At 45.1% G+C, this 21,827-nt stretch overlaps 6 protein-coding genes across 6 annotated transcripts; 3 read left to right on the top strand and 3 right to left on the bottom strand.

Moving 5' to 3' along the window:
• Positions 1 to 3,035: 3,035 nt before the first annotated feature.
• Positions 3,036 to 6,808, bottom strand: CLUP02_16155 (uncharacterized protein; the record flags this gene model as incomplete). Its single annotated transcript, XM_049295079.1, has 9 exons — positions 3,036 to 3,168; positions 3,281 to 3,402; positions 3,479 to 3,512; positions 3,579 to 3,976; positions 4,146 to 4,319; positions 4,620 to 4,861; positions 5,454 to 5,796; positions 6,071 to 6,544; positions 6,629 to 6,808. 9 exons carry the CDS (start codon positions 6,806 to 6,808, stop codon positions 3,036 to 3,038), a joined length of 2,100 nt encoding a protein of 699 aa, XP_049152226.1.
• Positions 6,809 to 7,976: 1,168 nt separating this feature from the next.
• CLUP02_16154 (short-chain dehydrogenase) lies at positions 7,977 to 8,934 on the top strand (the record flags this gene model as incomplete). The annotated part of the gene is made up of 2 exons (XM_049295078.1): positions 7,977 to 8,070; positions 8,135 to 8,934. The coding sequence occupies 2 exons, from the start codon at positions 7,977 to 7,979 to the stop codon at positions 8,932 to 8,934; spliced, it is 894 nt and encodes a 297-aa protein (XP_049152225.1).
• Positions 8,935 to 15,256: 6,322 nt separating this feature from the next.
• On the top strand, positions 15,257 to 16,604 carry CLUP02_16153 (uncharacterized protein; the record flags this gene model as incomplete). The annotated part of the gene is made up of 5 exons (XM_049295077.1): positions 15,257 to 15,409; positions 15,470 to 15,839; positions 15,892 to 16,009; positions 16,064 to 16,128; positions 16,189 to 16,604. The coding sequence occupies 5 exons, from the start codon at positions 15,257 to 15,259 to the stop codon at positions 16,602 to 16,604; spliced, it is 1,122 nt and encodes a 373-aa protein (XP_049152224.1).
• A 371-nt stretch (positions 16,605 to 16,975) lies between these two features.
• Positions 16,976 to 18,515, bottom strand: CLUP02_16152 (uncharacterized protein; the record flags this gene model as incomplete). Its single annotated transcript, XM_049295076.1, has 5 exons — positions 16,976 to 16,996; positions 17,052 to 17,594; positions 17,662 to 17,699; positions 17,756 to 18,190; positions 18,452 to 18,515. The coding sequence occupies 5 exons, from the start codon at positions 18,513 to 18,515 to the stop codon at positions 16,976 to 16,978; spliced, it is 1,101 nt and encodes a 366-aa protein (XP_049152223.1).
• Positions 18,516 to 18,661: 146 nt separating this feature from the next.
• Positions 18,662 to 19,678, top strand: CLUP02_16151 (uncharacterized protein; the record flags this gene model as incomplete). Its single annotated transcript, XM_049295075.1, has 1 exon — positions 18,662 to 19,678. One exon carries the CDS (start codon positions 18,662 to 18,664, stop codon positions 19,676 to 19,678), a length of 1,017 nt encoding a protein of 338 aa, XP_049152222.1.
• A 246-nt stretch (positions 19,679 to 19,924) lies between these two features.
• On the bottom strand, positions 19,925 to 21,370 carry CLUP02_16150 (carboxymethylenebutenolidase; the record flags this gene model as incomplete). The annotated part of the gene is made up of 4 exons (XM_049295074.1): positions 19,925 to 20,270; positions 20,328 to 20,497; positions 20,564 to 20,991; positions 21,046 to 21,370. 4 exons carry the CDS (start codon positions 21,368 to 21,370, stop codon positions 19,925 to 19,927), a joined length of 1,269 nt encoding a protein of 422 aa, XP_049152221.1.
• Positions 21,371 to 21,827: the final 457 nt, after the last annotated feature.

Raw genomic sequence — 21,827 nt, 5'->3', positions numbered from 1 at the left:
AAATAAAATAGTTAAATTAATATCAAATAAATAAAAACTATATTATAATTAAAATATCAAATAAGAGAATATTACTTACTTATTTCGGGTTTATAAAAGGGGCTAGGGGAGCTATTACTTTTTTTTAAAGCCGTAGCCTCGTACTTATACTTCTTAGCCTCTCGTATTATAGTAATATGAGTATAGTTTTTAATTAATTATTTTAATAATATTTAAATAAAAACGATATTATTAATAAAGATCCTTTTTTAATAATACGTACGTATAAAAACGCGAGTATAGAAATAAAAAGCAAGGGTATATGTATATAATAATAATATAATTATAAGTTAAAAAAAAAAAAAGTTAGTATTATAAATAACATATATAATAAGCGAGCTACCTACCCAATCGCGACTATATTATATTCGTAACTAAAAAGTAGTACTTAGAAAAATAATTTAATTAAAACTATTTAGTATCCTCTTTTTTAAATATTTCTTTAGTAATTTAATATATTTACGTATTATAATTAGTATTTTTATAGACGCTATATTATTATTAACCTGTCTTAGTTTTTAATTAATAATTACTATTTTGACGCGTTTCCTTTTTAATTTAGGTTATTACCTCTCTCTATAACTAAAGGTCTTCCCCGTTAGTTATTATAAGACTTCCTCCTTATTTAAAACGTATTTTCTTAGCCCTTTTACGTTAGCTAAGTAGGTTATTTTCTTTTTAAAGGATCTAATACTTTGATTTTAATAAAATAATTTAATATATAAATCCTTACGCCCCTTTTAATAAATACTTAATAGCTTTAATAATCGAAATTAAGGAGCTATTTTAATAACGAGCGATTTAAGTTTTAATAAGTTATAACTATAATAATACTTTTATTAGGTTATTTAATATTTAAAAAGTCTAGGCTAGTAGTATTATTAAGAGGGATCCTAGAAGCGTCGGAGTATATAACTTTATATTAAGCTTAAATAATATACTTTCTATACTTAAAAGTATAAGCCCGGCTCCTCTAAATCCTCCCTAAATATTTCTTTTTATAATCGCTTATATAAATACTTTATAAAACGTAAAAAAGAAATCCTTTTTTATAACATAAGTATTACCCTGTCGTATTTTTTCCTTAATTTCTTAGCTATATACCGTTTTTAAAAGCTTAAAATATCTAATATTTAAGGGCTATAATAAATAAAATAAATAAGCTAGTATATAAAGGGTAATAATATTATTCTCTTTATAATATAACTTAAAATTTATAGAGTAGTAACTTTTATATTCGTTAACAATAAGGAGGTAATATTAACTTTTTATACGTAGTTTTATATACTTTTTAAAATATTTTACCTAATCTAAGCCTCTCTTATTTATTATCTAGCCGTTTTTAAATATTATAATAACCTAATTATATAGTAGACCGGATTCCGTATACTAAGTAGAGAGGTAATATTTATTTATAACAATAATATATAGCGGGACGCTATAGCTCGACGAGCTAATAGCCTAAATAACTATAACCTATTTATAATTATTAAGTTATATTATTTTCGTATTTAAACGCTTTTTTATACTTATAACGGCTATTCTAAATATAATTTAGCTTATTATAAAACTAGTTTTATTAAAGTTATAGATATCGGACTTTATAATACCGTATTTTATAATTATATTTGCTACGAAGTAAAACTATGCGTTTATTACGTCTAAGTCTTCGTATTAAGCCCTTTTATAATCGTATTTATAAAAAAATTATATTTAGAGCTATAGTTAGTACTTAATAAAATTAAAAACTTAGCGCTTTTTAATAAGGAGCGCGTTATAGTTAGCGAGTAGTCGATTAGCTATATCTCTTATATTACTAATATAGAGAAGAAATAATTAGGAATCTAAGTTAAGAATATACTTAACTAGCTTCTCTTTTTTAAATATAGTTAATTTTTACGAGTTTAATATAGTATTTTATTATATAAGTATGTTTTTTAAATAGGTACTTAAGGTCTTAAAAAGGACTAAGTAGATCTTAGTTATTATTTAAATACTTAGTTTTAGGGTTTTTTCAATAGCTTAGATTACTAAGTTTAATTAAGTTTCTTTAGTTTATAATATTATAGTTATATTATAGCGTTGCGTAAGGTAGAAAATAAAAAATAAAATAGTTATAGTTGGGTAAGTAGCTCGCTTATCTAGGCAGCTTGCTTATTATATACGTTAATAATAAAAAATTTATATACTTATTACCCTTAACCCGTAAGTTAATTATTTAGTTAATAAGAGGCCGTCCCTTAGTTATACTTTTTATTAATAATATAGTTTTAAAATTATTTATAAGAACGAATATAAAGGTTAATTTATAGCTAATTTACTTCTTATTTATAACTTTATATATAAACTAATTTATTTTATAATTCTTTTTATAAATAAACTTTTATATAGTAATATTTAGTTTTTCGCTTTTAGCAAGCTTTTTTATAATAATATAAGTAGTTAAGTACGCTTTTTTAAAATATATATTTATTTAAAGGGGTATATTATAATAGCTTTAACTATTTATAAACTTATTATATATTACGTAACCTTAGTTATATAATTACTAAGGCTTACTTTATTTATACCCTCCATATCAGAGCGAGCCTCGTACTTATTTCTTATTTTTAATAAATAACTATTCTCTTTATATACGTCGATACCCCTATAGTGACTCTATAATAGTACTAAAGTCTAGATTGCATTTCTTATATAAATAAATAAGATATGACAGGCCAGCATCGGCTTCTATTTGACACTGACCTAGAGTAGATTAGTTCTTTCGGACGGGAAACCATATTGCATTTTCACTTTTAATAGCAAAAGAAAATCAATATTCTCAATTAGAGAATGCCGGAATGTACTACCCCTCTTCGGATAGAGTACTCTAAAGCACGTATTCGAGCTCCCAACTTCATCTCCAACAGACACGATACGCTGTGACATTTTCTAATTCAGGTACAGTACCATTTAAAGCTACGGACATTTATATAAGAGGCAGTCTGATTGAGGACTCAAGTTGCAAATGCCATCATGAAATCAACTATAGCATTCAGGAAAGCCTTGGCGAGGTTCTTGTCAAGACGTCCATTGTTGAAACAGACAGAAAGACTAGTCTGGCCTTTGAAACTGTCCATTCGAACAAGCCTAGATTCCAAATAGTTAGTGACAATGGTTAAGAATGGAGATATCACACGCTTGGACCAACTGTGCTCGACAGATCAAACGAAGCCAGGAATTAGAATATTGGTCTCCTTACACATCAGAGGAATAAGTCGTCAGGTGGAAATTGCAACTCTCCACGGTGTAGATCTTTTCATCGCTGGAGCCGAAAACGTCTCCTGGAATGTAGTTGTCGACAATGCCATCGCTGACGAAGGCCTTGACGTTGTAAGACGTGTTAGAAATGCACCAAGGGTTATTTCGATGAAGGCTGTCAGTGTTTGGGACTTCGTACCGGAAAGCTTGTCGGTGAGAAGGACGAAGGCGCTCTAAGCAGAAGAGTTTTAGAACCAGGGAAACATTGAAATTGAAAATGGGGGAGGGAGATTACTCACGATGCCAGAAACCCCGCTAGAAAGTTGCTCTTAACTTGGTCTATGACCAATTGGAACTCGTTCGTCAGCCAATGCTGATAGCTGTTTCTGACATGATGAGCCAGGCTTGCGAGTGTCATTCTGACTGCTTCAGGATTGCTCTCATCGACAGCGTACGATCGAAGTGGTGCAAATTCCACCGACGCGCCCGCCTGACACGACCCATAACGAATACTTGCATTGCTGCCACTTAAGTATCGCCTCCCATTGACTGGCAAGGGCGAGGAAAGAAACAGGGCGTCCGAGGCATCTCCTGCTAAGGGGCTGACTCGCAGTAATGCAAGCACCATGGCGGCATGGCCGAGGTGAGTGAAGGTGAACTGGGGTCCGAGCTGACTCTTTATGGCCTTCGAGATGGCCTGACTTTCGTCTGTATTAAGGGTTCTCCATATAGTTCGAGGTGTGCCTGTAGTATTCGTTACAGGAAGCCCCCAACTTGTCTTCGAGGAGTTAGTGACCACGGAAACCATGTTCGCTTGGGACGGGCTGTGGATGGTCAAGCCGCCAAGAATATGCAGAACTACTCACCGCACTTCTGAGCAACTCGGTGATGAAGTCATCTCGCGCCTTGTCATAATCCTCTCTTAATGCATCCACGTTGGTTTTGCATGCATCGAGGACCGGCTCGTTGAGGTTGGCAATTTCCTTGCCCCAAGGATGATGGAAAGGACTGTTTGCTAGATTCTGGTCGCCAGCGTTGAACTGTTGGCCAACACCGACCGCGCAACAAGTCACCGACGAATATGCGCGAGCTGATACTGTCCCAGTGAATATGGTTGAATGCACAGAGCACGTCCACTCCAGCGCCATTTTCAAGTGGAGTGCCTGTCTCTGGCACTTGAGCTACGACATAGACCTTGACCGGGGGTAACGGCTCAGGTCTCTCTTGGCGCGCCTCCGAAAGTTCAGCGGCGACTTCAAGCCCAGCTTTATCCGTTGCAATTGATGGAACAAGACCGCGGCCCCAGTTCAAGGCAACTTCGTCGGAGCTCGGTGATAGACAATGAAGGGAGGATCTTGGTCGGTAGCCCAGGTGACGGAGCATCCAACCTCAGGGTGTTGGAATCGAATGTTGACAAGGGTGTTGGAGATTTGCAGCGCGATGTTCTCTAACGAGATCCCAGGAACATGAACTCGGAGAGACGTGTTCAGGTAGTTGTCGTACTGACCACGAGAGTTCGGCTCTCGTAAGCCAACCCAAGCCTCGGTGCCAACAGCGAGACGCCTCACAGAGCTGGGTCCGTCTGGAGAAGGGTACCAGCGGAACTTAGCCGACTCTAGACGAGGTAAGGGTGGGAGAGACATGAAAGTGTCAGCTTAATAGCTGGACTACGAGTTGTATTATGTATCTAAGAAAGAAGGGCAGTATGGCGGTGGGAGAACAGAGAATCAGAAACAGTTAGCTAGTAATGTTGCTAAGCCTTCGAGGCGAGGTAGGATGGACGTAGGTGTGGGGGACAGGTGTCAGCTTCATGTCCAAATGTAATCGAGATAAGCGAAGTTCAAGTTGTCATCTCTTGCCCGAGTCTGACAATTTGACGCTACCTTAGGTTCTTCGGGATACAGCCGAACAAAGCTTAGCGCTGACTGCGTAGACGCACAACAAGCAAGTTATCTTTGGCCCGCCTTTTGTCCATGGCCGCCATTCGAACATTCAAGTACATGCAAAAGCATAATCTCTGAGCAACGGGCCTAAACAGGTACTCGGCGTTCCATTTGGAGCAGTCTAGAGCCACCTATTCTTTTGAGCCGTCGCAGTACCGTGTCCGATATCAGAACGATATTGTCGGGTGGGAATTCCTTTCTCCCTCATATTACTTACGTTGCGTAACTAACTTTTACTCCGGCCATTCTTCTGTCCTGGTAGAGACGAAACCTCGAAGGTCATGTCCTTGCGAATGCCCCGAACAGGTGCTGTGCTTCCTTTCTCCGAGACGCTGTCTTCATCGAGACGCGTCCAGTCTCCCTGCCCTGCTTCGTCGTCCTCGTAATTTGTACCTTTGCGTATCTTGCTCTTGGATGTCACTCCTGAGCCGCCAATAGTAACAAGCCCAACTGATCCCGGGTGGAGGCCATGAGATGCATCTGTTTGACCCAAAGTTGTAGGTCGTGGCGAGCGACGGTGCATGAAGAATTGTCGTAAAGCAGGGAGGGAGCCGGCGATGAATCCAATGGCAGTCTCGATATTGGACCAAAGGGGGATGTTAGCAATGTGGAATGTTAAGCGATTCAAGTCAGCAACTACTCTACTCGTGGCAGACCAATGGAAGCATCATACAGGCAAGATCGTCTAGTGGATGGTTGTAGTGATCGATGTATGGAGTACGTATCATGGTCGAGACTGAGGCACTAATCATGTGACCGAAACGGTAGGAATTAGCTATCAAGATCATCTCAGACAGGTGCACTGGGCAAAATACTTACAAAGAGCCGAAAGAAAGGACGAAAGAGACCATGATCTTTGTCGAGAGCTTCATTTGTGTCTGCCAGAGAATAATAGCCGGGAGCACGGCACAGGCAAGGTCGGTAACGATGGTGCTGACGGTTGAAGTGTATGACAGCGCCAACATAGAGCTTACTGGCGAGCACTCGCCACGGCCCTCTAACACGATGCTGGTATCCCAATTGGCTTCCACAGGTCGGCATAACAAGAGGATCCCGACGAAGGTTGTGAAGAATGTGGCGACAGTAAGGCCCATCAAGATGTAGACGGCAGTGCGTAGCTTTGGCATTGTAGTAGCGATCCGTAGTGTGGTGATGCAAATCGAAGTTTTGATCGTACACAATACTGCCACGTAGAGCATCATCCAAATCATCAAATATTTCATCGATTCGACCAACATGACTGAGCTGAGGTCTGCATTGCGCGTGCCCAGTCCACTCAGCGCGCCCATGCAGGCGAGTGCGACATCGACGAGGTAAACGACCTTCAGGCCTAAGTCAGCATAGGCGTAATAGGGAAAACAATGCTCTAAGGTCCTGCGAGAAGGTTTTGAGAAGATTAAGCTTACCAAACCACCGAGCATCAAGCCGTCATCCCAACTAAACGTCTTCGCCCGCAGTCGAATCAATGTCCTCAGGCACACCACAATCAAAGAGACGACGCCACCAACAATAGAGACCACAAATAGGCTGAGGCCAACGCCCTCAAGTTGGTAGACCAACCGTCGGTTAGGATCCTCTGTTACCATGTTGACTTCAAGTAGCTCTGTCTCACAGTCTTGGCTCTTAAGGTAGGTTGCAATGGGCTTCGCCGGGGACAGCAAGTCAATAAAACAAGTGACTAGTGGACGATCGTGTAGTTGCCGACAAGAAGAAGCCAATCTTCGAGACGAACAAACTACTCCACAGAAGTGAGTAAGAGTCGATTCTGGCTAGACCTATCGTTGACAGATTGGCGGACATACAAGATGGGTTTTATGGAAGTGGTCTTCAACACACGTTGCCAGCCAATGTCACCCATTTCGCGCCGATCACTGGCAGAAAAACTCCTGAATCGTTTTCAATTGAGATGTTAGGCGTCGCTAAGATCCTTGAAGTATCCTTGAGCAACCCTTGGAAAAGCTCCTACTCGCAGGGAAGGGTGCCTTTCGCTTCGACAGGACCAGGGGTTCTACAGGTTGGATGATTTTGGTAATACTCAGCACCATCATCAAATCCCAAAGAGGTGACTGAAAACGGAGTTGTGAGGCAATTTTTGGTAAAATGACCAGGTAACGTATGTTTGACCCGTTTGCCGGATTTCCGGCTCCGCTGGGTGGGACAATCAAGGACATTATATACCATGCCGTGGCGCACGTGTGCGGATGGACTTTATGGCATGATGTAGCTTTAGCAGTGAACTCTACCCAGGATGGCATGCAACATCAAAGATCATTGTTGCTAATCTTACCTACGAAATTCATCCCTTAGTTGATGTTGCAATTGCTACGGCCTACGAACTCATGTATCCTCGAGTGTAGACCGGAACACCGATGGTCATGGCTTCGGCATTCGCCCCTTCTCGGTCCCACATAACCCATCATCATACAGGCCATGAAGACTCGATGCCACCTCGACCAATGCTTTCATTGGATCTCGACAGTGGAGCAAGTGGACAAATTCGTTAACAAGAAAGTCCCTGCTTATGAGGCTCGAAATGGTCTAGGGCATTTGCTGAAGATCCAGAAATGGTAAGAGAGAAGACGGTCTGACAGATTGACAGGCACCACGTTGCTGCTGTCACATTTTCTCCTATTTTCCTTAATAACCATGGTCCCCAGACCCCGTGATATGATTCGGTTGAAAATTGCCTGAAAATCGAACACGGCGTAAACTCACTTTAGCACAAACAACACGTTGTACTCTCCGTTAAACAAAATGACCAAATCACAGATCACCGTTCCCATTACTCAGGCCCCTCCATACAAAGTTCATGAGGGCAAGACGGCCGTCATTACGGGTGGTGCAAGGAGTGAGCCTTCCTCCCGTTTTCTTCTGGGATTTCTAGGAACACCTACGCTGACAAAAGTCCCAAGGTATTGGTGCCGCCATTGCTCAGAACCTCGCCTCCAAAGGCGCCAATGTCGTGCTCATTTATCTGACCGAGTCTTCTGACGAGCCTGCCAAAGCTCTCGCTGAGCAACTGGCAAAGGCACACAACGTCGAGGCCATTCCCGTCCGTGCCGACTTCAGTACACCCGATGGCTGCTCCAAGATTGTCGATGTTGTAAAGAATGACATGCCGCCCAGCGCCAAGACAGGCAAGCCGCAGGTCGACATACTGGTCAACTGCGCCGCTCGCTTCCACGCCATGCCTCTTGAAGCCGTCAACGTTGAGGACTTCCACAAGGTCTACTCTATCAACGTCCTTGGACCCATCCTGCTCACGCAGGCAATCAAGCCCCTTCTGCCCACCGACCGCTCGGGCCGCATCGTCAATGTGTCAAGCGTCGGTTCCAAGGTTGGACTCGAGTACCTGACCCTGTACGGCGGCAGCAAGGGCGCCCTTGAGGCCATGACGCGCACATGGGCACGCGAGCTCAAGGAGCACTGCACCGTCAACTCTTGCAACCCCAGCTCCACCATGACGGACATGCTCCGAGGTGCCTCTGAGGATGCGAAGCAAGCCATTTCATCGTGGTACCCTCTTACACCGCTGTGTGGAATCCGAGAATGGGACTCGGATGAACAGAAGGAAATGGCTGAGAAATACGGCGGACGTGCTGGCTACGCTGAGGAGATTGCTGGCATTGTTGGCATGATTTGCTCCCCGGAGAGCGGATGGATGACGGGATGCCTGGTCAGTGCCAACGGCGGCCAGTGGATGGCTAGTTAAATATCCAGAACCGAAGCAGGAGTTTTCCTTGTCAACACTCAACGTTTAGTTCCACCAGCATATGACTTCAATCCATTGGTGTTCCGCACTCTAAAGACCCGGCGCCTGCGGCCTCGCACCGCAGAAGACTTCTTAAATCAGCCACGGCGACCACCACGTAAGAACCCCACGCTCGAAACCATCCTATGCAGGGGCTCTTCAGACCCTGCAAAAGACAACCGATGTTGTCTGTGAAGAGGAGCAAGGATCTGATAGGTTGTCGAAGGGAGAGAATTGGGGTCCGTTAGCAGTCACTGGGGCTGACTCCAGGTTTAAGAGCATTTCCAACGTGGCACCGTTGGGGCCATCCTTCAACAACTGAACGACTTGAAGACACTCTCGAGAGCGAACCAATTGGCGGTCAGAAAAATAGATTATAAGAGGGGCAATTTTTGTGTGGGCGCAAGGCCACAAGTCACCCCATTGAAATGGCAAGACCCCTTGGACATTAGCGTCCTTACAATCCGAAGAATAAACCGAGCCAGTCATAATCTGGCCTGATACGATCAGAGGATGGCACACCACCGTTATCGGGATTGATGCTGGATTCGAGTTGGGGTAAAGCAAGTTCGTCTCAATTGCCTTGCTCGAGAGAATTGGCCCGGAATTTCTTAAGTAGCTTAGCAGTACCCATGGGTGAAATGTAGGTCACAACAATCTCAAGCCGGAGGTGCCATCTCTCCTCAACTGGCGCTCAGCATAGACCAGCGTTTAGTAGTGTAAAGGACCAAAGGAACGGTCCGGTGGGGCGGCATCTTGGGCACTCATTTCGGGGATACGAAGGTATTCCCGCAACAATGTAACCCGAATCCACCCATGGACAAACTGATCCAAGAATGTTATCCAATGACTTGTCAAATTGCTTCAAGCGGTCTCCAATCTTCTGGGAACTGCGAAACGAAATTGTGTTGAGCAATGGGCATCAAACTCTTGCAAAGCCGTGAGCAATGTGGTTGTCACTGGTAGCATCAAAGGAACAATTCATGGTTTGTCCAAAAAACATAGTGTTCAGTGACAATTACCCTTGGACGAAGATCAGATGGGTACCTTACGGTAGTGTCGGCGCCCGGATTAATCTAGGTAGCACAAGTCTTAACTCCACAGCTTCTCTCAAATCTTGTCGGGTTTCATCTGGGAGACATTCATTGAGTAAAATATGTAGAGAGTCAGCTGCGACCTGTCCATGACACAACTGTTTGTTGACTGGGAAGCTTTGGCTTGATTTATCAGATCTTAATGTACTTAATTGATATACCTAGGCTACATGGTAATGACCTTAGACATTACGAGAGATTGCCGCACTGAACGCCCTCTTATGGCAGACGGCGACTGGCATTGATACCTCCACAGTTAGAACATGTTCAACACTTGGTAAAAAGATCCACTATCATGTTACTGAACTAAGAAGTTCAACGTTTAGGCAATGGAAGACAATCCTGAACCTGTTATCTGGATCTTGAGGCGCGAAGAATCAAACGGGTCATGTTGGCCCAATTAGGGCTATGACCCGCATAATTGAAGGTTAGATCATATTAGAAGAGAGGATGAATAGTGTACATTATTGAGCTCGACTACTATTGGCATATCTCAGTCAAAATACATCATTTTAGTTGGGAATCTGTGACGTGAACAATGATTCTCGCTTCGCAACAACTAAACACGCCGCGAATGAGCGTAATAAGACCTGAAAGCCAGGCTGTTGAAGATATGATATCTTGAGCTCTTCCGCTTGTTTTATGCTTGAACGCGTAGGTAATTGAAACTCGAAACATATGCTGGTAATATGTAGCTGTGTCAATAAGATAAAGTACGTTATGGTACTCACCAAGCCGCCGACAAATGAGCAGCCTAAAATCATATGCAAAGCTTTGAACCTCTCAAGTTATATCGAGTCTTTGCCAAACTCTGGGATCCGTACTGGTGATGCTCGATCCTAGTCAGAGTGGCATTTCAAGTTCTGTGTGAAGACTTCCATCATACCGTCCCTCTAACATCCACAATCTTCTTCTGAGTTGACACATGAATGTACAATTTTTCTTCTACATAATATTGAAGACAAGCAAACGCTGTGTAGTGATACCGATCATGTCCGACGTTTACTCCCAAAAACCGCCGACTTCGAATGGACATAGTCGAAGTAGCCGTGACGTAGATTGTTTCTCTCTCCCCCACGTCTGGCACATAGTCCTGGCTTGGAAAAAAGTCAACGCTGATGAGCTATAAGATCATCGCCCGATTTATATCTGTCTCATGTGGTTCCAAATCATGCGGGGTTTGTGAGTACTGCAAGTTTACCAAATGTATTTATTGTAGACGTAAGTTTATTCTAAGGAACCGCAATGTAGAGGCACCAGCCTTTTCTGCGGCGCAGTCTTTCTGAGACACCTGACAGGTGAGAATTCTGAAAGATAAAGGTCATCAACATCATGCTAAGTCTCCTACATGGTCATTTGAATATTAGGGGCACAGCATTACAGCCAGTGTTTCTGATGTCCTTCAATTAGATCGTATGCCTGGATGCTGAAACACCTTACGAGAAAGACAATTATCGGCTGGAGGCAATCCCCGCAGTCTACGTTTCACACTTCCATCGAGACAAGCGCATTTACTACAAATATCGGTAGCGACTCATTCTCATGTTTATAGGGACAGGGAGAAAAGAAAACATCCTTTGGCACTGAGTAGATATCGTGAATAGTCTACTTTACAGGACTGAACAATGCCAGCACTCGCGTCCATGCAGTCAAAAATGTATTACGTAGCACCCAATAGTGAAGAAAGGAAACAGATCTATATAGGTATGATCAGTATGCCACCGAATGCATCATGCCTCGCACCTCCCCCAAATGCGGAAATGTCTAAACTACTATTCAAGCGGCCCTCCATCTAGCCATTTCATCCAGCTGATATTTCTACCTAGACTAGACAGGCATTGCCTCTGTCACGTCTGATTTACTGTCGGGACAGAGTACGTGAGGTTGTGTGAGAATCTGAGAGAATAGTACTGCGATACACTCCGAGTAAAAGGCCATCAATGTACCAGACTGGCAGTGAGCGGCGATAATGGCGTGTTTTCGTTCGACTTGTGGTTCATGCCGGCTTTATATTGTTTCTCTTGGCACTGAAAATTTGTTTAGCGACATATCTGAAGTCACCATGAATACTAGTGCTTTATAATGAACGTTTATTGATAGACGAAGTGATCTGCAGTGCTATTAGTCTTGCGGGCTTATGAAGGTCATGACTGCGATGTCTATATCTAATACGTTTCCATTATATATTTAGGGATAGGTGAGGTCCGGTGAAGCGTATTAGTTTTAGAACTAGTAACGAGCACCGCAGCTATTACATGCAAGCAGGACGTTTTTACACAATGCTCACGGAACCCTTTCTTCCATCCAAATCTATTGCACGAACTATACAAATTCCATACTAATGACTTCTATCGAGAGCCTGTAAATCTACGAAAAGTGTTTATGAGGTCAACAGGAATGGTTGCAGGCAATCGTAAGGGCTGAAGTGAGGCAATTAGAAGGGAAACGCTGCCAAGGTAATCGAATATCTCTGCCAAACCTCGGCATTGTCCATTCATAAGTGCCATGTTGGACCTACAATAGAGTTTTGGCACTATCATCTTCTCGTTAATCTCATATACTCGAATCTCAAAGTGGAATACCAAGGGGGCTCGGGGTTTCTTAGCTAATCGGATTCCATCTAGAGCTTTAAACAGTACGCCCATCAACTCTATGTCGACAGCGTTTTGCAAAGGTCTTCATGTCGTAAGCCTGTCTATGCGTGCAAGGAGACGAAGGGGGTTTGATTCTTATGTATTGGCGCTTTCAAGTTGTCTCTCAATTTACATGTTGTATGCAAATAAAATGCGCGGGAGTAGCTCAAAACCTACCAAGTTGACGAGCAAGAATTTGATTCCAGAGATTTCGATGTCGCCAAGACGCCAGAGTGTCCGCATCTCCGAATTGCTTGACAGTAGTGTTGGTTTGTAATCGAACTGAAGAGAGTGCTTTGAGTATGTCTTGGGTGTTCAATACAACAATGGTCAAGGTTTAAGGTGTGACAGATGATCTCGTATTATTGTTGTCTTTGAGTTTCGGTGGATGAGAAATGCTCGATTCAACAAGGAGACGAATGGAGAGTGAATATGCCATGTTCAGTCTGCTAAGTCCATCATGTTTGCTGCAAAAGCGACCGATGCTCGATAAGAGCTGAATGGCTCAACACGGGATGCTTGCCCATATCCAGACCAAGGGAAGTCACAAACCCAACACCGGAACCCAAGTTGATAGTGATACTACGAACTAGCGTACCTGCGTGAAGAAACGATGGAAACCGCGAGCTGTTTCAGCCATTGCCTCCTCGCATAAGTCTAGTTGATACTCCACTGTCAAGATACTGCTTTGAAGTCTTTCCACAATTACTTCTCTAGATGCGCAACTTGGAAGTTAACGGTACCCACATGGGATAAGCCAGTGACATGCATTAGTAGATAGCCTTCAACATCTAACGCTCATGTTCACCTACGTTACTTGTTGCCTTATTGGAACGTGTCTGTAGTTGAAGTCCGATTGCAGTATGCGGTACTATTCTCTCTGGCAGTGATTTCGCCGAGTCTAATGGCAATATGGTTTAGGCCAGCGCTCCTAAATCAGTAAGTGTCACTCACGACACAGGAACGGAATGCGAAATCAAATGCGAGCACACAAGCAAGTTGCCTGTACTTAGATGAACGGCCATACCGAAGAACTGGAACCCACCCGTTTACCCTGAAATAGATTCGGTGACGAAATACATCAGGCGAAACGCATCAGCCGGGAACCATGTTCAACGCCCAGCCCTACCTCACGATTAGCCCAGTTGTGCATCGCCTTGGCGATTTGCTGAGCCTCCCAATGAGCAGAGTTTTCCCCTGTCTGCATTGACAATCTGAGACGACATCCGCCATGCGCCCTGCCAGCTGACCCGGACTCGGGGCCGCGGATGATTTGCCGCTTTCTTACCTACCTGACTCGGGCCACATCCTTGCACAGATCTTGAACTGCCCGTTGAAGAAGGTAGGATGAGGGCAGAGAGAATTCTGTCAGAAAACCAGAGGGACGAGACGGACGGCAGATTTTCTCTCTCCGCTCGTGTTTGGAATTGTCGCGAATTGCCGTGCCGGCAAACAAAGCCGTTGATGAGATTCCTCCTGTGCAGCGTTCCTGCGGATAGGCGTTGGCCGTGCCATCTCGTCTAATACATCTCCAATTCTCGCTTGTTTTCCCAGCTGAACCGGAATGCGACCTAAGCAATTTAGTTTTTTGACTTCGACGCTAAGGCAGGGTTATCGACTCATCGATCCTTGCAATGTTAGTTTAACAGAGACGCGAGGTGCAGGCTGCTCAAAACCGAGCGCGAGCTGTTCAATCTGGGCCCCCTTGACCCATGGCGAACTCAACCTCACATCACTGAATAATGTTCTTCGATCTCAACGGGCACAGTCAAGAATCACGAGACAGAAGGAATCGTATTTGCAATCTCTCTGACAAGTCGCAGAAATTACCCAGCATACGGTGAAGCGGCAAATTGTCAGCAAAGCATGAGCTCAAAACCCAGCCAAGATCAGTTTGACTTCGAGTCATTGCTCTTGCTTGGCTCGTTCATCCCCCCACAACGCGGACACGGGCACAATGATATGATGCCACGCTACGATTGTTCGATGGTGGTAGTCCGGAATCTGTCACTCCCAGCTAGATGGCTCCGCTTTCCTGACACAAACAGCGCTGTCGAGACTGGACGCAACGACGAGATCTTCTTCCATTCTTCTAGAAGGCCATCAATCTGCCCCGGGTTCACCATCTGAAACTAGGGAGAACCCTACAGCGCGCCAACACCTTTGCGTGATCATCGTCTCATCCTTACAAGTCGATCGTCGGCACCTGCATACTCGCAGGGAGCCCAGCCCTTTCCCCGTAGTGCCGGGTGCATTGGCTATCTGTAGGTAATGAACTAGGCTGAGAGGGTGGAGAGGACGCGTTGCGATGTCATATCTCAGTTGTCATCCCCCACACTCCGAGTGGATGCGCGTTTTATGTCCTTTCCTTTCTCAGCTTCTTTCTTGTGCCTCTTTAGTTTGTGATACCCGCCGCGAGTTGCGCGGCTGCTCTTTGATATTCTTTTTGCCTTTTCTCGACGTCATCAAACGCGCAACGGCTGGTCTGTGTCTTGAGCCTTCTTCGACATCCGAACATCGCTTGGGCGAAGCAAGTAACCCCTTTTGGCCGGTCAAATGGGTCGGCCGGAGGACTATGGCCAGACGATCAACGCGGTTATCTGGTCTCAGGTTGGAGCGTCGCTATTCTTTCTGTGCCTACGGTTATACTGCAAATTTAAGAAACGCAGTGGACTCTGGTGGGACGACCATGTTCTCATAGCATCTTGGGTTCGTTCAGTCTCTACGCCATATGTCAGGACCCTCTTACTGACGACAATATTGTGTTAGGTCACCTTGATGATTGCATCAGCATTAACAACGTGGAACGTGTCCCTCGGCTTCGGCAAACATGTGTACCAAATCAATCCAGTAAACTTCCCTCAGATCGGCTTGAACGGCAATGTCATCAGTACGATATCGATTACATCGGCGGTGTGGAGCAAAACATCCTTCGCGATGACTTTACTCCGAATCGAGGAGAAAGGTTGGACAAGAAACTTGATATGGGGTGCGATTATATCGATGAACGTCCTCATGGGCCTCAACGCTATGGCTGCTTGGGTGCAGTGTACCCCGATCGAAAAGTACTGGCTTCCCCAAACACCAGGAAAGTGCTGGAGTCCCAAGGTAGCAGCTTACTACGGGGTATTTGCTGCAGGTATGGCTTGACAACAGTTGCTCAAACAAATTCTTTTTCTAACACCTGACAGGATATTCTGCTCTGATGGACATACTGCTCGCCATGCTCCCATGGAAGTTAATATGGGGACTTCAAATGAAGATGAAAGAGAAGATTGGTGTCGGCATTGCCATGAGTATGGGACTATTGTAGGCCTAGTCCTTTGGGGTGTGTTAAACTGCTTCATCTAACTTGGCAACTAGCGCTGGCGGGACCTCGATTGTCAAGTGCACGACGATTCCTACTCTGCTTTCCGGAGACTTTACATGTAAGCAACAAGGTACCGAGAGGCGTCGATACAAGAGACTAGACTGACTTTCTCTTGAAGATGACGGTAGCGACCTCGTCATTTGGGGAACCGTGGAATCAGGTGTAACGATCATGGCGGCCTCCATACCTGTTCTCCGTGTCCTCATCCGCGACGTTGCAAGTACTGCTCGCAAGTACTACGGCAACTCAGCCACCCGTACCAATGGGTCGCGATTCGGCGGAGGCCTCACGCGTACCAACACAGTAACTGTAACAACTTCGACAACACGAAAGGGTTCTATTAGGAGGAAATGGGACAAGCTCGCCGATGATCGGAGCGATAAAAGCATACTTGGGGTCGAGTCGGAACCCGGGTTTGGCAAGATCGTCAGGACAAACGAGATCGTTGTGCAGTATGATACGAGGAGCGATGTTGAAGGGCATAATGGGAGCTACGAGATGGACCAGATGGATCGTATGAACCGCATGGTATAATAAACTTATGATGAGCATATCACCGCTATTACTAACCCATCAGGGGTACTTGATGCGTTTCTATCGTTGCCTTATTGACTGGGGAAGCAACTCGACCCAGCGCTATCTGCGGCCAGCCTGACGGTCATCGGTTGTGAAAGGCTCCAGATAACAGCGAAGCCTCACTAGGCTTTCAGCTGCTTCTATTTGAGCCGTATAACCCCTTTGCCCTCGCGAAGATTGTGTCCGTAGTTTTGTGGACTGTTCTTCTGCTGTTCGCCTGTGAACTTTCCCAACTTTTACACAATAATAGTTATTCGAGCCCGTCACAGCTGAGCGTCCAGCTTCCAGCCACACGCAGCGTTGGATTCTCTTACATGTTACTTAGTCCATTAATGAGAGAACTTCATCTTCTAGCGTGATGCAAAGATCTTCCACCCGGACCTGGGTCAGCTTAAGAATACTGACCGGATCGGGGTCAGCTTCAATCCATCTTCGAAGCAAACCCCGAATCATCGCTGATCCTACAACCTTCTTCAAATACGGATCAGTCATCTTGGCTCGGCGCCTGGCCGCTTCTGGTACGTCCTTTGCGGAGATAGGCGCCGGAAGAAAACCCAAATCGTAGATCTCGCGAGCCACATCTTCTTGTTTGAAAGTATCATGGTCCATGAAACCAACTAGTTTTGGGATGATTTGTTGGAGGATATCTTTTGACTCGGGAACGATATAGTATAGGGCTAGCCGATCCATAGGGGTAATGGCAGTAGGAAGACTGAAAGGTTGTCGAGCAATATATTCTCTGATGTCCATGTAGCTGCAAGTGACCATGTTGGACCATTCGACATCTTCGATCGTAAACCATGCTGACTTTTCCTTGCCAATGGTATTGGAAATCCAGGTGAGTATGTAGAAAAACTCAACATGTGTTAAATCCTCGGGATTCTCCCAGGAATCTACCAATGCGTTTGAGATCTTCTTCATGATCTTCGAACTGAGGCCATATGCTAACTTGTGTCTGGAGTAAGGATGTGTATATTTACGCTTGAACACCAGCGTTAGCTAAGTACTCCTTGACATGGATGTTTTGGAAGAACCACGGATTCCTCAGCATAACTTGTGGTGAGTAGAGATCAGGTAGTTCAGGTGTGGAAGGGGTCGGAGGGGTGTACTTGCCGTGATTTCATTCAAAGCTCTTTCGGCATTTTCCTCAGATAGAATTATCTTTTTGGTGATGATCTTCTTGACCAAGGTCCATATTGCAATCCAATATTGGTTCATTTCTCGACCGTTCCAAAGACTTTGCAGTTCTTCGAGGCTCGTTTTGATTCTTGCTGCATCTGTCCGTAGGGTTTCGGCGGTTTTGGCGCGAGAGAAAGATGGTTGAAATGCTCGCAGCGCTTCATCAATCGAGTCCCGGATTGCCTCGAGCTCTGGGCGTAGCTCCTCTGAAGTTTCGTAATAGGTCGGCATGCTACAGATGTATATGATCGCTTCGATCGCCGGTATAAGACACACGAGAGGTAAATCGCCGTATTGGTAGTAAAAGTCCCAAACATCTGCAATTGAAACCCGAAGGGAGTTTGAAGAAGTTTTCGAAACAATGACTTGAAAGCGAGAAGATTGGAGAGATTCAGGATTCAATTATGCGGTGGAGGGAGGGGGAGGGGCAGATATCACCACGCGCCAGTGTAGGGGAGAAGCTATCGCGGCCGTTGGGGTATCATGAAGCCGATAGGTCCTCTTCACGAAAGCGACGTTAGACCCTGATAACTACGAAACCCTGATGGAGTGGCGTTGCGCCAAAGATGGCATTAGATAAGTACGCAATATTGTCACTCCGGCAGAAACCAAACAATCCATGGTACCATTATATCCAAAAGTGGATGGCATCAAAAACAGGTTCACAAGCGCTGTCAAAAGGGTGTTCATGGTTCCACAAATCCAGGACAGACTCAATTTGATTATTTAAGCAAAAGTCTCAACGGCCTAGGCCGCAGAAGTTGATGTAGCCTCAAAGTCAAGGTCTCCAGAAGGGAGCCAAGTTTCGGAGAAAGCTCAGTAGCTAAGGCACATATATGTACCAAGTCTGCATACCTCCCCAAGTAGTACAAACTTTGGTTCGAGAAAGCCCATCAGATTCAGAACACGTCAGCTTCCTTCACACAGAAACCACACCAAGAAGATACAAGATGATGCTCGAAGCCTTTTCCCTCATCGATTTGTCTAGTGACGATACGATGCTAGTGTCAGAATACTACGAGGCGGTGGCGAGACTGAACGAACTTGTCGAAGTTGAATGCGACCAAGTGCACTTGCATTTCACTTGCACATTCAACGGCCGCGAGGACGAACAGACCTTGACAACATGCTCTTCATGCCGCGAAAGAGTCGTAGAAATGTCCAGACTTTTTGTTGAACTCTGGCCTGGAGACTGGTATAGCGGACATGGCGCTTACATTCAGGACTCCCTCCTTGACACAATCGAGTCGGAAAAGGCCTCAACTGACGGCATGGACATTGCTTCCATGATCAAATTCCGCTTGAAATATAGCGACTTGGCCGACAGTATCATCAAAGACCTTAGTCTTCCAGTGCCCAGCAATAAGCCATGCGGGGTATGGAGCAAAGCCGAGTGGGAAAAGGAGCGCCGCAAAAGAGACGACGAATCCGTTTTTGACAGATCTTGGGATCTCACCTGGAGGAAACTCATTGACGGTAATCTCATCCCGCAAGGAACTGTTAAACAGGGGCCCGAATTTATTCGCTTTGTACAATACCTGGTTGCAGCTGTGCGCCAGAGAGAGTTCACCACAAAGATATCGCATGACGAATACGACGAACTTATCGAGAAAATCATCCAACTCGTCAAAGATGCTAGAGCTTCTAATCCAGAGCTTGCATGCCATTCTGCCGCAGTTCAACAGGCACGTGTTGAGAGAAAGGGACTTTGGAGGAATACTTGCTTGTTGAAGTTGCGGAAGAATTGCAAAATGGAATGCCGGGCTTGTGGTTTCGTCAAGCCTAAAGCACAAGCAGGAGAATCAAATACGTGCTTTCAAGGGCTGTGGATGAAGAACTGCCAGCCTTCGTAGATGTGGTCACCGCGTTTCTCTGTCTACGGTATAAGGCAATGGATCAAAAAGGTAGAAGGGTGAGCCTATCACATATTTAGATACCCCAAACAACAGATGAGCATGTATACCTTGGTCTCGCGTCGCAGGCAGGTATTCAACATGAGGATTACGGTACATCGGGTATGGTATTAAGCCCATAAAACTTCAACTACACATAATGGTAATACCTCATTGGACCAATCCTACAACAAGCATCATCCTCCGTTAATTTGCAACTGTTGCCACACCGTTTTCGGCTACAGCCGGAACCACTTTCTCTGGATTCACTCCTTCGCTGTTTGCGGGGCGAGTTGTGAACTTGAACATCTCGTTTGACGGAACAGAATTTCGTGCTCTCAACTTCATGGCTGTCTCCACGCCTGCAACGGGAACCTTGTACTGGAGATTACCCCCTGGAAAAGGGAGGTACTCCGGAAGGAGGCCCAATTGAGCCAAGGCTGTACCTTGATCCCAGCTTATATGCTCGTGATACAGGCGATCACCTCGGATGTTGACAACCGCAGCAAACGGGATTTCCGCGTACTTGTTGGTTGGCGGAACGCCTGGCAAGCTAGTCACTTTGTCAGTGCACGTCCTTACATCAAGTACCGAAAGTGCTTATACTTACAGCCAGTCAAGCTCCTGGTCGTGTGTGAACTTGAAAATGAATTCATCGACTACACGATCGATGCCAATGGTCCGACTAATAAGCTCCAATTCCGTGTCCGCTGAATTATTGAAGATGAAATTGTGACGATAAAAGTCAGTAAGCTTGCCGCGACCAACGCCACCGGTCAACTGAATAAGTAAACGTTAGAAAGTGTGTTCTTTTGTTTCGTTTTGCACGATCGGCTTTTCCCTTACCGTTGGGATGTGATTGACATATGGTTCCTGCACCATTGTGCTCATTGTGTGCTCCACAGATCTATCGGCGAACTCGTACCAAGTATGCTCGTCCCAGATAGCCTCCAAGTCGAAAATAGGGCTTTTCATTTCGCCTTTCAGCAAAGTCAGGTTGCGAGTGTATGAGAGCATATCCATGTTGTAGTCGAAGTGCGGCTGGAACGGTGTCGCGAATTTGAAGGATTTGGCTGCTGGGTAAAAGTATTCTGTTCGACCCTTTGACCGCAAGGGCTGCCCTTCGGATTTTCCAGCAAAGTGATAGACTGAGGGTGAAATGCTACTAGAGATCGAAGACCTCTCTGAGCTATCTGCGTACACCACGGTACTCACGATCTCTGGGAATTCAGATAGAATCGGCGCAACTGTATTCCACATTTCTGGCTCGTATGCTGGTGCATCTCACTTAGCGATGTCCAAAATCCGTAACGGAGACTGCAACTTACCAACAAGACCTGCCACGTTTTTTGGGTCGCATTTATCACTGTTGCGGAATGTTTGGATGGCAAGATCTAGAGTCTCGCGTGCACCGCTCTCGAACGCTGTTGGCTGAATGGCAATGACCGTGTACCCCTCCTCAGCCCATTTCAGGGGCAGTGCGGGGGCGCCTTCCTCAATTGCTAGCGCATTGTCGACTGAAGGGACAAGAAGAATGAGTCCTGGCCCAACCCCTCGGCGAGAAAGAGGTGACAGTGTTGAAATACCGCTTCCAATCGTCTGCAATTCGGACTGGGGAAGGGGAGCTGGGGGTTTGCTGATGTCTGCGTACATAGTGGCGTCGCGGTATACTCTTCTTTATCGGCGTGATTTCAAGTTTGGGGCACTTTCGGTGGACTGGGAAAGTTTGAGAACTTATAACATGAGACACTTTACATTAAGATAGCAACTCATACTAAGTGCACCACACGGCACGGGATGAGCTCCGGCCGAGTCATTATAAGCTAGTGCTCATATCATGACAGTATTCCGAGTTTCTATTCTAACTGCTGACTAGATAGAGCATTCGATTGGTTAGTGGAGGCGGAACTTCCGTACACAAGTAGATCTCGGACTTACGGACCTACGGACTTACGTGTTGCTCAACGATAAGTGTGCGGGCCGAGCACCGCTCACATTCATGGGGTCTCACTTTGCCCTACCAATTGGCCGCTGATTGTAATTGACAATCTGGGGAATTACCTTGATAAGCCTATCTCAACTCCAATGATGTTTACGTTGCTTATCTGCT

Source organism: Colletotrichum lupini, chromosome 9 (assembly GCF_023278565.1).
Source record: "Colletotrichum lupini chromosome 9, complete sequence".
Taxonomy (NCBI): Eukaryota; Fungi; Ascomycota; class Sordariomycetes; order Glomerellales; family Glomerellaceae; genus Colletotrichum; species Colletotrichum lupini.
This window is presented reverse-complemented; position numbering and strand designations above follow the sequence as displayed.